General features: G+C 47.4%; 1 protein-coding gene across 7 annotated transcripts in view; it reads left to right on the forward strand.

Annotated features, from left to right (window-relative positions):
* Positions 1–6,043: 6,043 nt before the first annotated feature.
* The window catches only part of RUNX2 (RUNX family transcription factor 2), a 225,452-nt gene continuing 217,215 nt past the window's right edge, over positions 6,044–14,280 (forward strand). For all 7 annotated transcript variants that reach the window (XM_072733143.1, XM_072733162.1, XM_072733180.1 and 4 more), the window contains exon 1: positions 6,044–6,403. In XM_072733143.1, coding sequence (XP_072589244.1) covers positions 6,044–6,403 — 360 coding nt within the window. The remainder of the gene's footprint in view (positions 6,404–14,280) is intronic.

The following is a 14,280-nucleotide window of genomic DNA, read 5'->3' on the forward strand; positions in this document are numbered from 1 at the left end:
GTGTAGAATTTATTTATATACTTATTTATAAAGATTTTATTTATTTATTCAAGAGAGACACAGAGAGAGAGAGACAGAGACATAGGCAGAGGGAGAAGCAGGCTCCAGACAGGGAACCCAATGTGGGACTGGATCTCTGATCATGACCTGAGCCAAAGGCAGATGCTCAACTACTGAGCCACCCAGGTGTCCTGATCATGTAGAATTTAACAATAAAAAATCAAAATGGAAAAATATGTCTGAAAGCTTTGGGATATCTTAAATTATTGAACTAACTATCTTAAAAGTATATATTGCACTTGTGAAAATATTACATACTAAAAGATTCTTGATAAGCTTATTTATGTTTCTTGTATAATCATCTGTAAAACAGATGGAATAAACCTATTAAAGTCTTCACCTATTTTTTCATGTTCACTTTACATGAAATTCCTTTGGTCTTTTCTCATTGATTCAGTTCATGGGCTCCCCCTCTGAAAGGGCAATGGAAGATACTGGCATAAAGAGGTGTGTATGACAATGGTTTTTAAGGAGCTCATGGAAAAGCACTAACTCCTCTTTTTCTTTCTACATGCAAAATTATTAACTGGAAAAAATTAGTCTAATTGATTAACATTTTATACAGAAAAGAATAAGTTAAAGAAAGCAATTTTCCCTTAAAAAAAAAAACAAACTTGATCTGGGCCTTATACATGACTCCATCCCAATGCCTTCTTTAATATCTACCCCTTTCTGCTGTCCCATATCACCAGGGTCCCACCACCCCTTTCATTTTAGGATTGGTGAACTTTTTCTGCAAAAAACCCAGATATTAAATATTTTAGGCTTTGCAGGCCATACAGTTGTTGTCCCAACTACATAGTTCTGCTGTTTTAGGTGAAGGCAGCTATAGACAAATGCAAAATCAGATTAATATAGTTGTGTCCCAATACAACTTTATTTGTGGACCCTGACACTTGAATTTCATATCATGTTCATGTAATATTATTCTTCTTTTAGTTTTTCCAACTATTTAAAAATGCAAAAAATTGTTCATAACTTGTAGGTTATACAAAAATAGGCATCTGGCCAGATTTGGCCATTGGGCTGTAGTAGGACAGTTCCTGGTCTAGTGCAGTGCTGCGTCCTCAAGGGCTGGGTAGCATTCACTCAATCACAGCCCAAAGGAAAAACTCTCTAAAGATGGTTCTGTTTTATAAAGTTTTCCCAATGACACATTCAGAACTTTATTGATCAACACTATGTCCATGATTTTTAAAAAAATATTTTATTAACTTATTCATGAAAGACACACAGAGAGAGGCAGAAATATAGGCAGAGGGAGAAGCCCTGCAGGGAACCTGATGCAGGATTCCATCCCAGGACCACAGGATACAACCTGAGCTGAAGGCAGCAGTTCAACCATTTAGCTGCCAGGCATCCCTGTCCATGATTTTCTAATGCACATTTGAGAGTTTGTCTCATTTTATCAGGTGATCCACTGAAAACCATTTTAAGATTTTAGAGTGACTTGCTTACTTTTCATCAAGGGACAGTATATATAAAATAATTTATAGAGGTTATAAGATGAAACCTGAATGGAAGAAGTATGGGCTATGTTCCTGGTTTGGGGGATTCAGTTCCTTTCCTAGATAAATAATTTGACTCTTTTACATCTCATTTTCTTTGTCTGGAAAGTCAGAATTGGCAGGTGTGGTTACTAAATGGTTATATTAAATATTAAAAGAGATGGAGGGGAAAGCATATGCCTATGTCTTCCGGAGTAGCCACATTTTCAGAAAAAAAAGTATGTTCTTTTGTATGCCATAACATACAACAGAAAAGATGAATGCTTCTGAGTAGGAATAGGAATCTAGTGAGTGATTTGTTCTGAACATTTTGAGGTAGAAGAAAATCTAAACTCAAGAGTGAGATCATGCAAAGTATAGCAGAAAATACACATATGAAAAATCTCATGGTTTTCCTATGTGCCTACTATTACCAGGAGAGGTTTGGTTTAGGGGTCTGTAAAAATGTTTTCTTCTGTTAAGTAAAACGCTCTGAGCCAAGACATCATCAGTTCCAGGCTCAGTTGGTTCCAGCTGAAAGTGTGAATGTTCACCAAGAGGATATTTTTGAAAGGAGACTGAAAATCTGCTGTGCCAGATACCTGAAACGATGTTAGGGTATTCAGTGGAAAATTTCATTTCCACATTATAAATAACTGTAGGATATTTTAAGGGATCCAAGACCAGTAACTTCCAAGAGCTGCTTATATTAGTTTCACTGAAATATAAAATGGAGGGAAGATGCCCAAGGAAGGCTATAAAAGCTAAATTACCGGACATGATTAATTAAAATAAATAACTCACCATTGATTAAATCGCCTTGAAAAATCCCCAGTCAAGGTACCCAACCACTGAGGCCTGCATGTTTTACTATATCCTCCAAGTAAAACAAAGACAGGACAGAACAGAGGCAGAAAGAAAGGAAAATTCTCCAACATGATTACTTAAATTCAAAATGCCCTAGAATTTCTTATTTGCAAAAGCCCCTCTGGTCGCCTGTATTTGAAATATTGACTTAGCATCCTCAGATTTTCTGGGAGTTCCCTGTTCTTGTGGACTTCCTGGGAGAAGGACAGCCTCCTATCACCACCCTACGAGGGTAGTCACTGAATTCCTACCTCCCTTTGACCACGGATATAATCCAGTTCCTGCAACTTTTTCCCTCCTTTGCAGCCCCTACACATTTAAAACCCAAACAAAACAAGTCAGAGATCTTTGTTAGACAGTGGTACAACATGCCCCAAATAAAACCAAACCGAACCAAACCAAAATAAAGCAAGCAACCTTGGAGTGTGTGTGTGTGCGTGTGTGTGTGCGCGCGCGTGTGTACCTGAGTGCCAGCATGTGGCTATGGGAGAGTGCATGTCCCAGTGTATGCGAGTAGGTGTGTAAGGTAGGAGAGTCATGGATGTGGTGTGGTCTCTCTCTCTCTCTTTTTTTTTTTTTTTTGGAGGGGTTACGACGGCCGCTTGCGGCTGGGGAACACTGGACCCTGTGCGCGCAGGCTGCGCGGCGGTGCCCAGGGTTAGAGCTCTCCCCTGTGACGGAAAAGATAATTAAAAATCGCACGCGCAGGAAACAGCTGCTGGGTTCCTCGCTGCGCGTCCAGCTCCTCCGATCAGTGGGGTTGTCTCGCATCCCCTGGGGCTAGGAGTAGGTTAGGGAGGGGGAGTCATCGCGCGGGGCGCTGAATGTGGCACGCGGGGTGGCAAGCGGCCGTGGGAAGGCCGAGGAGGCGGGAGGGGCGCGGGGAGGAGGCGCGCGCCTCTGGGTGGGGGGTATCTTGGGGAGAGGCGGTAAGGTGGAGAGTAACCTGGGAGAGGGTGAGACGCAGGAGGGAGGCGTGGAGTAGGGAAGGGAGAAAGAGAAGGTGCAGAGGAAGCCCCGGGGACGAAGGACAGAGCAGTGTCCCCCGAACTCCGTAGTGACCCCCGCGAGGCCTCACGCCTAAGCACCCCAGCCCCCCCGTCCGCCCAGCGGGTGGAGGCCCTCTGTCGCGGGCGCCTCTCCTTAGAGGGCAAGCCTCACGTCCCCGGCACATTAGGACAGCCGTCCACGTCCCCTGTGCGCTTGAAATGGGCTCCAGGGTCCGTGACTGGCCCCGGGGCCCCCCTCCCGCGCCCCCGCGCCCCCGCAGCCCTCCCAGGCACCTCGAGAGGCGCAGACGCGGGCGCCCACTGGGCGAGGGCACGCTCGGCTTTAAAACCCGCCGGGGAGGGTCGTGGCAGGTCGCTACCCGGGTGACAGAGGCATCCGCGCTGAGTGAGCAGTAAAAACGCCAATTAATGGGCACGTGAATGGTTTTAAATAAGATGGGGGGGGGGGGGATGAGTGATGACTCAACTATCTTTATTCCAGAATACTCCCAGGGCGAAGTGTTAGAAGTTTTTTCACTTATTTCATAAAATCACTGATGATGGGTGTCAGCTACCCTGCTGGGAATCTTTGAAATTTTGGCAACTAGGATTGTTTGCAGACACGTTTTCGAACTTTGGGAGGTGTAAAGGAGTTTGACAGGAAGCAGGGAAGGTCGCAGTATACAGCGAGGAGGGGAAAGGGCCCTGTGTCCCCCTTTTGGGGGTGCAATAGCCTCAAGCGGATTTTCCGGCTTCTGCGGGCGCCGCACATTGTTTTATTTGTTTTGAAGGTTCCGAGTTTGAGGCTGGTCGGAGACACCCACGTGCTTCTGACTCTCATCAGCGTAATGATCGCCTTAGCCAGAGTCGTGTCTATATAAACCACAAAAACCTAATCATTAGAAATCCCAGCCTCCAAAAACCACATTTTAGGTAAAACTGCCGCTTTTTTTCCGCGCTCCTTCATCCTCTCGACCACAACTTTTTGGGGGATCCAAAGTCGCTTTTTAAACCCACATTGGGAAATGAATACATAAATAAATAGCCAATGAAGCATTTTGGATATTTTATTTTGTATTTTTATCCCCCCCCCCCCGGGAGTGGTGGGGAAGAAAGTTAAGGTATTAGACTTAGTTTTAGATGCAGAATAGACTTAATAAAAGATTGAAATTCATGGAAAACTGCTGGGGTTTTTCCTCAGCAAGGTTTTTGCAACTTATTTTAATCATCCAACTGACAGTTTTCCGGTCCTTAAAAAGAAAAAAAAAAAAAAAAAGAGAGAGAGAAAGAAAAAAAAAAAAACCCAAAAAACTCATCCTTGTTCTCTAGGAACGACAAGTCTGAATATAGAAAGAAAAAGTGTCCAGCCAACCACTTGAGTTTCTAAAAACCATTTGACGAGTGTCCTCTCCACCCCAATTTCTTGTGTCACTTAAGACAAAAAAGCACCCAAACTCTGCAAAATCCTTTTTTTTTTTTTCTTCCCTGGGAGCCGCTCCGGCAGAGGTGGGGGGTGGGGTGGGGGAAGGGTGCAGAGTGCCGAGAAGTCAGCACAGCCGCTCAAGAATTTTCCTTCCTCCTCTCCTGAAGTTACAACGAAAAATAACGACAGTCAGTCCAGCCCGCGGCTCTCCGGCGTCTCGGCTTCAGCCTCGTGCGACCAAGAGGGGCTTCCCTGTCCTGGGTCGGGGAGCAGCGAGAGGACCGATCAGGCGAGATTCCTCTCCGCCGGGGCCGCCTCTCGGCTGCGGAAGCTGCGCGCTGCGCCCCGGCTCCTGCTCCGGCCGGCGGGCGGCGGCAGCGGCTGCGGCTGCGGCTGCGGCTGCGGCTGCGACTCGCTCGCAGGCTCGAGGTCCGCTGCGCCGAAGTCCGCTGCCCGCGACTCACCTCCTGGCACCTCGACGCGCGAGGGTCAGGGGCGCTGTGCACAGAGCAGGAGGCAGTGGATGCACGGAGGTGGCCGGGAGGAGGCCAGAAGAGGAGACGGGAGAGGAAGGAGCGGAGCCGGGGAGCCGGGCTGGCAGCCGCCGCGGCAGGAATCTGAGCGCGCGGCGGGCGCGGGGGGAGCGGAGGCCGCGGCGGAGGCGGCGGAGGCGGCGGCGGCGGCGGCGCGGGAGGGCGGGCGCGGGCGCGGACGCGGACGCCTGCAGCTGGGGAGCTGCGCGCGCGGCGCGGCGGTGGCGGGCAGCGCGCGGCCACGCCGGCCCGGGGCAGGACTGCTGAGCCCACCGCGATCCACCACCGGACTCCACCTGGGAGGGGGCGCCAGCGCACCCAGGACGCGGCGCCCCAAGGGACCCCGCTCCGAGCTGCAACCTGAAGCCCGCCGCCCCAGGCCGCACGCAGCCCCGCGCCGGCTCTCAGCTGCCGCCGCGGGCGCTCCGAAGGCTCCGGCAAGATCTGCGCCTCCGGCTCTCCCAGCCCGCCCACCCGACCGCTCCGCATCGCCGCCGCCGGCCCCCGTCAGACTACTCCCCGGCCGTCGGCTGCATCGAACTTGATTTCTCACCTCCTCGGCCCCATCACCTCCGTCCCCTTTCCCCCCGTCTCGCCTCCACCCCCCCAATTTCCTCCTCCTCGCCCCTCATTTCCACCCTCCTCCCCCTCCCCCGGCCACTTCGCTAACTTGTGGCTGTTGTGATGCGTATTCCCGTAGATCCGAGCACCAGCCGGCGCTTCAGCCCTCCCTCCAGCAGCCTGCAGCCCGGCAAGATGAGCGACGTGAGCCCGGTGGTGGCTGCGCAACAGCAGCAGCAGCAGCAGCAACAGCAGCAGCAGCAGCAACAGCAGCAGCAGCAGGAGGCGGCGGCGGCGGCGGCGGCGGCGGCGGCGGCGGCGGCCGCGGTGCCCCGGTTGCGGCCGCCGCACGACAACCGCACCATGGTCGAGATCATCGCTGACCACCCGGCCGAGCTCGTCCGCACCGACAGCCCCAACTTCCTGTGCTCTGTGCTGCCCTCGCACTGGCGCTGCAACAAGACCCTGCCCGTGGCCTTCAAGGTAAGCCGCTGCGGCCGCCCCCGCCCCCGGCCCGGCGCCGCGGGACCTGCCCGCCAGCGTCTCGGTGCCCGCGGGGGCCCGGGGCCTCGGCCGCCCGCCTCGGGGGCTCCCACCCGAGGGCCCGCCGCTGGCCCTCTGCCTCGGGACCCCTCAGCGGGTCGGGGGCGATGGCCCCGCGCAGCTCCTTCCCTGTCCCACCTGTGCCCGCAGCCAGCGCTCGGCCCCCGGCCCCTGTAGCCGTCCCCTACCCGCGAGGCCGCGGCGGCGTCCTCACCCGCTCCCGCGAGCCGTGCCCCCTCCCCCAGGGCCCCCGGTGCCGCTCCGGGCGCCGCCACCCCGCCCCCTCCGCAGGGCTGCGGAGCCCCGGCCCCTGTCCCCGACCGCGCGCCCGGGGCGCAGGGCTTCCCCCCCGCGGCGCAGCGCCCTCCGCCCGGCGGGTCCCGCGCGCCCACGCCCGCCCCTCGGCGCAGACGCCTCCGCGCGGCGTGGCGCCCCCTGCCCCTGCCCTGCCGTGCCCCTGCCCTGCCCCTGCCCGCGGGGGCCTCGGCGGCCCGGCCTCCCCGGCTCTGGGGGCCGGCGTTCGTGGGGTGCCGGCGCCGCGCGCTGGGTCCGGGGCGGGGCGCCGGGTGCCGGGTGCCGGCTGCGGCGCGTGGGCCTTAGGACCGGTGTCCGACAGGGTCCCGGGCAAATCGGGGGACTCCGGCAGGCCCGGGGTGACACGGGGCCGGGCGCTCGTGGGCGCGCAGCCCCGCGCCGTGCCCGTTAGCGGGAGGAAGGCGGGGCCGCCAGGGTCGCCGCGCGCCCCGAGGCCGGGGAGCCCCGGAGCCCGGCGCGGGACCCTCGGTGCGGGGAGGTGGCCAGCGGGGGGGCGCGGGGGCGCGGGGGCGCGGGGGCGCGGGCTGGGGCGCCTCCGGGAGCTGGCGCCGGCCCCCGCCTCACCCCACCTGGGAGGGATGAGGCAAACCTGGGGGATGCCTTCGCACAGCCGCCTTGGAAAAGGAGGTGAAAGTTTGCGGATTTCTCTTCCGGGGACTTTTGAAGGACTTGAGTCCCACAGGGCCCTCCTGCTTCCGAAAGGTCGTGGGGGGCCGCGGTCAGGGCCTGGGCGCGGAGGAGCGACCCCGAGGCCTGAGAGCGCCCCCCGCGCCCCGCGGCCTCCTCCGCGCGCCGCGGCCCGTTAGCTGCAGGGCGGGTGTGGGCGGCGGGTGTGGGCGGCGGGCGGTGGCAGCGGCCCCGGCAGGTTCAGGGGCAGGGCCCCGAGCCCCTCGCGGTCCCCGGCGGCTTCCAGGACGCGGGCCAGGTTTCCCGGGCGGCCCTCGCCAGGGGGAGGCGCGGAGCCCCCGGCCGGCGCGCGCCGGGCTGATGGGGAACCGGTTCCCGGGGCAGTTCACACTCGCGGGGCTGGGCGCCCGGGCTGGAGCGGGCGGTGAGCCAGACTGGGGAAGGAGCCTCGCCCGCCCCGTCTGTGGCCTCTGGGCTCGGGAAAGGTGGGCCTGGGGCCTCTGGGACCTGGGGGCTGTGGACAGGAGGGTTAGCGCGGCCTGGCCGGGTTGGGGGGCGGGAGGAGGGAGGAATCGTGCCAGGGCCTCCACCGTGGACCTTGTGGCCAGACACCCACAGGCCACTGGCGGTTCCCTGTTGTGGATCGCCCCGCACCCCACGCACCGGTTCAGATTCAGTGTGTGGGTGGGGTGGAAAGAAAGAGGAGTCCAGGTCACTTAGAGCCGCTTATCTAGCTGGGTCTTCTATCGGAAGAGAAGTCAGAATGAATTGTGGAGGAAAGGGGATGTTGCATTCTGGGCAGGTTTCATTTTGCAGTTGGTTCAAGAAGTGTGTGTGTGTGTGTGTGTGTGTGTGTGTGTGTATTTTTTAACCGTCCCATTTCTCCTTTTATAAACCACCCATTTTGTAGGTTAACGCTTTCCTCCTTGACATGCGAAAAGTTCAGAATGTATGTGAATTAGACAAATTCGAATTTCCACACCAGAGATATCTTTTATGATGTTAATCATCCGCAGGCCCAGAATGTTCTAATTCGCCTTCAGCAAGGAGTGGAAATTTGTCACCCCCCTCCCACCCCCCGCCCTCCCCAAAAAAACCCCTTAAATCACCAACCAAAAACCTGGATGAAAACAGCAAATACAAATACCTAGGTATTTTTGTCTATAAAAATGCCACGTCAAGCATTCCAAGTTAGGATGTATGGAAATAGAAGGGTGGGTGCCTACATTTTAAAAGATACCATTTAGATGTTTGGTATTCTACATTCTGTTTTCTTCGGCTGAATAGACGTGCTGAAGATATAACTGTTTTGAACTATTCTCCTGTATTTATGGTGCTGAGTCGATTTTGAGCCTTGTTATTTTGGATAGAAATGATCTTTTTGGTGTAAAGATAGAATGCAGGGCCTTTTGAGCTATTCTCAGATATTTTGGTTATCTTTAGGTTTTCTCACTACCGCCCTTTTAAAATTATTTTTAAAGTGAATTGTTTTCTTTTAATCATCCTTATTGTTAATTACAGAGCAGTTTTACTTTTAACCAGTAAACAAAACCATACATGGCCATGTTAAATTAAGTATTTTCATTCATATTAATTGAAAAAATAAATTAAGACTTGATTTGCTGTGTTCCCCCACCCCCATACCTGTATTTAAGAAAATTCAGACAGATGGTGATAGCTGAGGTCCACTCAGTGTATGAGTTTTGTCTCTGCTGAAAAAGATGTGTAGAGATTTGGAACATCCAGATTTTGACAACATTTTTTATTGTTTTCATCTGAGTGTTAGTAAAAACAATCTCTCTTTACCTTTCTTTTGAGATAAAAGCCTGAGCTCGGTAGACTTTCTACACCCTTGTAACATAATCAAATACATATGCATTGAAGAAATAATATGAAAAAGTCTCAGTTTTAGAAGTGGTGACCACAATTTGGCTATCGTATTTAGAGCTATGTACAAAGTAAGTTATAATGTTGTTGGGTGGATAACAGATAGGTAAATATATTTAAAAACACAAACACAGAGAAATTAATTGTGGAGGAATCTGGGATTCAAATCAATACAATATTTGTTGAGCCCATATTTTATGTCTGTGACACTGAACTCAGCATTGTAAAGAATCAGAAGTGAATTCAATATGTGGTGTTTTGATGTGTTAATTTAAAATAATACTTCAAAATGGTATTGACAATGTATTATACTAAGACATAAGTGACAAATTAGTGTTGCTCATCTGATCTTGTTTTGGGATTATCCAAGAATACTTATGAATTGCTTATACTCAGCACATAAAAATGCAAAAACAACTAGTATGCTTTAAAATATGCAAAGTTGTTTTATTAGTATTATATTTTTAACAAAGTTCTGCAGTTTTGTAATGTTCAGTCCTTCCAGGTGTCAAGGAAATGGAAATAAATATTTTTAACATTTCTTTCAGGTGTATGTCGCTGAAAGCTTAAAATAGTTAAAGGATACTATTAGAGGATCCCCATGCCCTTTCTGTCCTAGATAATTCTAGTGACCAAAAAAAAAAAAAAAAAAAAGCGATTTGCAAATTCGGTTCATTAGTTAATAGTCTGGTAGAAATAGAGAGAGAATATGTCAACTTTGCATCCAGTAGCACCCTTATAGTTAGGGGTCTGTCAGCATTTCCACCATGAAGCCTGGTGTTCGGGGTTTATAACTCAGTTGCTTTAAATAGCTTCAAGCTGAAAGAAACACTATGCAGAAATTTTAAGTCCAGATGTATATTTTAAAACTAAAAGTGGTGCAAGGCTATTGTGCTGTTTTAGGTTAGAGAACACTGGACTATATATTTACTCGTATCATATGTTTTTCTGGCAATGTTAAAGAAAGAAAACACATTTTTAGATATGTGATCTATTACTTATAGTTAATTCTGTATGTTTAATGATACCTTTCAGTATTTGTCATAAGTAAGGTTTCAAAATGATAGAGCAGTTCTTATTTGAAAATAATTTTTCAACATCATTGGCCATTTTTCTCTTCAAAAAACGAGGATGCGACTAATAAATATTTGACATTAGTGAGTTGTATTTTCCTAACATCTGTAGTGATCAGGTTCTGTGTTTGTGTCTTTTTGAAGGCAGTTATACCTAAACAAAGGAAAATGGATTATTAAACCTATTAAAACTTTATTAAGCCTGGTATGAATTTTTATGCAAAATTATGTAAATCACAATAGATTTCAAGTGGTGTGAGGACAGATACATTTATGTGTTATGCCTCTGTGTGTAAAAAATTAAAGTTAAAAATTTTAGCATTGAATATATAAAAGGTAGTTGAAACACAGAATTTTAGGTGGAAAATAAGTATTTTAAAAATTTTATGAAAAACGTCTATTTGGAAACAGGCATGGTTAAGATACCTCTCATTATGTTCTCCCATTTGGCATTGCTGTTTGTCTCCTCTCAAAATTCCAGAACATCCATTGTTAGATGATCTAAACCAGCTTGATACATGGCACGTAAAATTCCTGGCTTGTATTGAAATAATTTTCATCAAATTATTTTTTGACATATATTTTTAAAATTGTAAAATGGTATTTTATATTGTGTTTATTTTTTTCTCTACGATTTGGTTGGGTTTTCCTAAATTCTAGGTTAAATTCTAAAAGTTAGCTGTGACTTTTGTGAAAACTTTTAATAGTTTACTTGAAGTCATCTTTAAATAGTTGCTGTAGGAATACAATTTCCCCTTTTTGCAATTGTGCCCTTGCATCTTTTTATTCCAAAAAAAGATTTGATCAGATTTTATCTTGAAAAGGAATTATATTTCACTTTTGCTGCAAGTACAATGTGCCAAATGATATTGGTCTGTAAGAGTAATTGATTGGTTAAAATTAGACTTCTGTCCATGGAAATGTCAAAGGCAATTTTAAATTCCATACAATAAGACCACAAAAACAATTTTAAGGGTCTGAGCTAAATCTGTATTGCTGCTCTTTTAGAGTAATTCACAGATTTAGTCATAAGGAGTCTCATACAAAATTTCAGTAGTTTCTAAGGGTTAAGTATCCTTTTACTAAATTTTGCACAAGCTATGTATCATGTGATTTAAATGCTAGTTCTAGTGAGGTGCGCTAATAAATAGAGGAACTTCTTTCTCTGTTCTGAAATGTTAGGACACAAAATTACTTCCCCCCTTCTCCATGAATTTTCTTGAATTGGTAGACTTTATATTCTAAAAACAATTTGGAAATGTAATTGTTAAGGTTTCATCACAAACCATTCTTTGCAGAACGGAACTTTTGTGTTGGGTAGTATGGAAACAAATTTTAATGTGTGCTTACTCCTAACTGGTTAAACAGCGATTTTTGACTGCTCTCTACCCTTTAAAATGTTTTCCATTGCTTGGGTTTGGTACAGACGAAATGTGTAAAAATTTCTTGATTCTTTTGGTTTTCTTTTAGATAAACACAGTTGCGAATCTCCAAGGGAAACTTTTTAGCTTCAGAGATCTACTTTTTGAAAAAAACTCTCTGACATATAATTATACTTCTGATTGATATAAAGTCAAATACAGTACTCCCTCTTTTCTTTTCCTCAGAAAAACATTAGGCATCTGATTTGGTAGAGTGAACAGTAGAAAAAAACCAATATGTTTAGCCATTAAAAATAGAGTTCAGCCATAACAGGAAAAGTTGTCACCACATTGTGTGAGCATTTCATTTTTAGGCCAAGTTCTAAGCCTCCTAGAACACTCACACAATTTGTGATTACCTATTTGTTTTGTTATTAAGTATAATACATAAAGCATACCAATATTTAACATGGTCATTATTCTGCTGCTTAAGCAAAGAAAAGTGGATTTGTGTATTTCACTCTTAGGGATCTTTTCTTTCATATTTTCCCATATTGAATCAATTTTCCTTTTCTTCTAACTAAAAAAAAATCCATTATGTTAAAAATATGCAGTAAAATAATAATGTCCCAGAGCTCTTGAAAATCTTTATATTGGGGCAGATTTCTCTATTTTTTCTTTTTAAATTTAGCCAGACAGAAGTGAAACCCATCAGCAGTCATTCTTTTATCTCTCAGCAACACCAAAAAACATCTCAAGACATGAAGTAAAGAATTACATGTCCAATTGAACCCTTTCAGGATGCTAAGTCAAAGCCCATGTTTAGCACACAGCAGACTTGGAACCGAAGTCAGCCGCCTCATCTTACAAAAAGTACATCATTGTAATTACCCTCTACTTACACAATATCTTCTATGTAATACAGACTTAAAAAAAAATTATTTCCAATTTATATTGGAAAACTGTGGTTCCTGGAGATGAAGTTATTTGCGTGACATCATAGCAGATGTAAAAGAGAGGTGGGAAAAAAGAGAGGCCTCTTGATTTTTGGTACATTCATTTTCTTCTGAGCAGTACAAACTTTTCTGCCTTTATTAATATGCTTACTGGTTCCACCTTTACTTTGACATCAGAAGCCACACGGCAGGTGCTAAAACACAATATGCTGAGTGTAAAAAATGTCAAGCTTTCAGATGCATACTGGCCAAACATGGGCAATTATTTCAATACTTTCAAATGTTCACTTTGTTAGCCTTGTGAATTCGAAAAATCGAAAATTGTCTCCGGTAAGAGACTCTATTCAGGCAGCCCCTCAAGGCACTAGATCAAGTATGCAAGGAGGAAATCATGGTCTCAAGGGTTTTGCCCTTGGCCTGGGAGACTTCTCAGATTGAATCAAATAACCAGTAGGATAGTCAGTGATCCTCTATTCTCTGGGACAGAAAAAGTTATCAGAAAACTAGTTTGGTGCAAGAGCATGTTTCTGTTACTGAGGGATGCTGACTCAGCCTTTAACTGGTTTTTCTGTCTTGGAGTTTCAGCTGGTAGCCTCACAGACAATTGGCTGTGGGAGATGATGCTCTTTATGGAGCTCTTTCATCAATTTCTTTCAGAATTATTTATCAAACACTATCGGCTAGGTGCTGTTTGAGTGCTGGGCATATGGTGGTGAGCAAGACCAGTGAGGGCCCTTCCCTCATGTAGTTTCCAGCATAATTTAGTCTCCTAGGAATGAGTCTTATAACTTTGGGCTAGTGGATCAAAAAGAGTAGATAGATCACTAATATACATATATATATATATATACACACACGTGGAAATGAGGATCATTTGAGTACAGCAGGGTGCTGTGGAAATGGGTTCTGTAGGGAAGGGAGGGTGTAGGATTTTAAGCTGAATAACAATGGGCTGAAGAAGTCATGGCATGGCATTGAGAAACAGACTAAGAGAAAAAGCAAGGGCGGAAAAATACCAGCAAGTTTTTTTGTGTGTGATTGGTTGTGTGCATGGAACAGAGGGTCTTAGTAGAGGTGTGCTGGGGTGTGGGTCATGAGTGGGGAAAACTCAGCCCCAAAGCATACATATAGTTACAGCGTCTGTTTTATCACACTGTAAAAACTTGCTTTAATGAGAGTAGGTACAAATTGTATTGGGAGCATGGAATCAAATGCTTAGGTTTGCCTTGTGGAAATCTCGACAAAGGAGAGAGCAGTACTAGGCATAGGAGAAGGATCCATGGGATATTTGCCAGATAGGCAAGTGCATGTGGGTGTTATTATCAGAGAGGTGATGGGCTACTGTAGCTGCAACCATTGCTTAGTCACCACCAGGGCATCTGGAAGTTGAATGAGAAAGAGATGGAAATAATCTGAATATAGGATCGTGGAAGTTAGTTGAGAAAAAGGATATTATCAAGGAACAGGGGCTTGGTAATGGATTAAGAATAGTACGTCTATGTGACAGAGTAGCCTCTGCCACCAACGTTCCCTTACCAGCCTTGTCATTAAACAGAAGTGCCCATTTGCAAGTCAGCTGACCTCTGTTAAAAGTGTGA

This window comes from Vulpes vulpes, chromosome 1, assembly GCF_048418805.1.
Source record: "Vulpes vulpes isolate BD-2025 chromosome 1, VulVul3, whole genome shotgun sequence".
Classification (NCBI taxonomy): Eukaryota; Metazoa; Chordata; class Mammalia; order Carnivora; family Canidae; genus Vulpes; species Vulpes vulpes.